This window comes from Tupaia chinensis, unplaced genomic scaffold, assembly GCF_000334495.1.
Source record: "Tupaia chinensis unplaced genomic scaffold, TupChi_1.0 Scaffold000056_1, whole genome shotgun sequence".
In the NCBI taxonomy this organism is placed as follows: domain Eukaryota; kingdom Metazoa; phylum Chordata; class Mammalia; order Scandentia; family Tupaiidae; genus Tupaia; species Tupaia belangeri.
This window is the reverse complement of record NW_006159514.1, coordinates 2,386,486-2,388,779: the sequence shown is the minus strand read 5'-3', so window position 1 is coordinate 2,388,779 and position 2,294 is coordinate 2,386,486. Positions and strand designations below refer to the sequence as shown.

The 2,294-nt window shown below is 46.9% G+C and overlaps 1 protein-coding gene across 1 annotated transcript in view; it reads left to right on the top strand.

Annotated features, from left to right (window-relative positions):
- MYO3B (myosin IIIB) overlaps nucleotides 1-2,294 on the top strand; it is a gene marked incomplete at its 5' end in the record, with an annotated part of 536,872 nt that overhangs the window by 298,613 nt on the left and 235,965 nt on the right. The window contains one exon of the mRNA XM_006141497.1: nucleotides 1,720-1,925. Within this exon, the coding sequence (XP_006141559.1) occupies nucleotides 1,720-1,925 (206 nt within the window). The remainder of the gene's footprint in view (nucleotides 1-1,719; nucleotides 1,926-2,294) is intronic.

Genomic DNA, 2,294 nt, shown 5'->3' with positions numbered 1-2,294 from the left:
CTGAACAGCTCTGGAAGGTGGGCATTCGACCCCTGGTTCATCACCCCAGTGTTCAGCTATTTCCCTCTTTGTAATATATTTTAAAGAATTACTTTATTTAACTTTATTTTAATTAATTAATTTATTTTAATTTGACCAGAACAGGACAGAGAGCAAGAGCGAGAGCGAGAGTGAGAGCGGGAGAGAGAGAGAAAGTGAAAAGCAGGCTGCCAGGACTGGGACTCAAACCGAGGTCGGCCATGTGGGAATCCAGTACCCTTAGCTACCACGCCACCTGCCAGCCCCCCCTCTTTATAATATTTAAACTTATTTATTTATATCTTAGAGAGAGAGGGAGAAAGAGGTAGCTCCCGGAAGGATCCTCGTACTGCAGTTCCCCCACTGGCCTCAGGCAGCCAGGAACATAGGCATGCATGCGAGTGCCCAGTACATCCAGAGAGACTTTGGGATGCGAACACTGGACCCTCCGGTGTGGCTTCAGCATCTCAGAGCCTTGTGCTGCTGCTGTGCTAATACAACTGCCCTAGACATTTATATTCACTACTTATTTCTCACCCCTACCTTTTTTTTTTTTAATTGCTAGATAGGGCACATGTACTCGCCAGAAAGAGAGAAAGCGTCCTTCAGTGGGGCATGGTCACACCCCAATCCTTTCTCCCCCAGGTCTCCATCCTTCTCAAGATTTGGGGCCTGGGGACCAGCAGTTAGCGTAATGGCTATGTCGCTGGAATCCCACGTAGTCGACTGCAGTTCAAGTCCTGGACCCGATGGCTTAAACTCACGCCAGGCGCGTGTGCGTGCGTGCCCAAGATCCTGAGAGGAGAATGGAGGAGAAGGGATTGTGGCGTGACCATACCCCCTGGGGGGTGATTTCTTGTTTTCTGTCTCTCTATCTCTCTCTGTCTTTCTGGCAAGCGCACGTGCCCTATAGCAAAAAAAAACCTCTCCAAAAAAAAGAAAATAAATAAATACAGTATCCTGGCAAGCTAGATAAAACACTTGATCAGTAGGAGGAGTGGTTATGAAATAATGGAATTGGTTTCCTGTGCAGCTGTGATTGCCCCGGAGGTGTGCTCAGAAGACAAGTGCCAACAATGGATGCCCCTGAGGAACACTGAGGCCTTTCTGCACATGCACCTGTCGGCTTTTCCAAGTCCTTCCCACCTCTTTATGAGAATCCTGTACCAGCCACTCAGTATATGTTAGCTGATCATCATGATCTTCTTTTTCTCCAGTTTCCTTTTTTTGTCGTGTTTCTGTTTTGTTGTTGTTTATTGTTGTTGTTGTTGTTCTATAACCTCATCACCAGTAGTATCAGTAAAATTTGCTCCGATTTTTTGGGTGGTTTTGGGGCTGAAGAAGCAATATCCCTTTCCCCAAAGCCGCATGTTTTAAATTGCAGGAACAGTTTCTAGGACATCACCAGGGCTAAGCACTCTGGTCTAGAGAAGGAGTTACAGGTAACCTAGAGCTTATTCTTAGCTAAGTTTCTGCCACATGGGGCTATTAGTTGGCATTAAGTAATGTTAAAAAAACTACTTTTTAACTGTCGGGCATTGTAAGTTGTCATTTTATACTGCTGACTTCACCTTCTGCCTCAGAGAAGTTGTCGGTAAGTTAGAAGCCTGAAACTGCCCCAGAGGCCCCTATAGGCCCATGTTGTAGTTACCTAGTATGCTGGTACTTACCTCACTTCATGTGTGTTCTTCTCCCTGACAGTATTCTCTGATGGATCTGCTCTCCAAAATGGTGGTCGGACAGCCCCACTTTGTGCGCTGCATTAAACCCAACGACAACCGAGAGGCCCTGCAATTTTCCCGAGAAAGGGTTCTGGCCCAGCTCCGCTCCACGGGAATCCTAGAGACAGTCAGCATCCGCCAGCAGGGCTATTCCCACCGCATCCTCTTTGAAGAGTTTGTGAAAAGGTCAGGCCGGTGTCTTTGGAAGTATATTGTTGTAGATACAGTTCTACCCTGGCCTTCCCTGTTTCCTGGGGCTGCTCCTCCTGCCCACTTCCTTCCAAACATGCAATCAGCTAGTAACCAGTGACCACTTACTTGCTTAAATGTTGCGTTTTTATTGTGCTCCAGAGTGATCTACAGACAGGGAAAGTTTTCTTTTGATCCCTTTAAAAAAAAATAAAGTTCAGGGGCCAGCAGGTGGTTTAGTGGTTAAGGCACAACTGTGGGTGACTGCTGTTCAAGTCCCGGACCTGGTGACTTGAGGATCATGCAGGCATGTGTGGATGCTTGTCCAAAATCCCAGAAGAATGAATTGTTGCGTGGCCATCATCG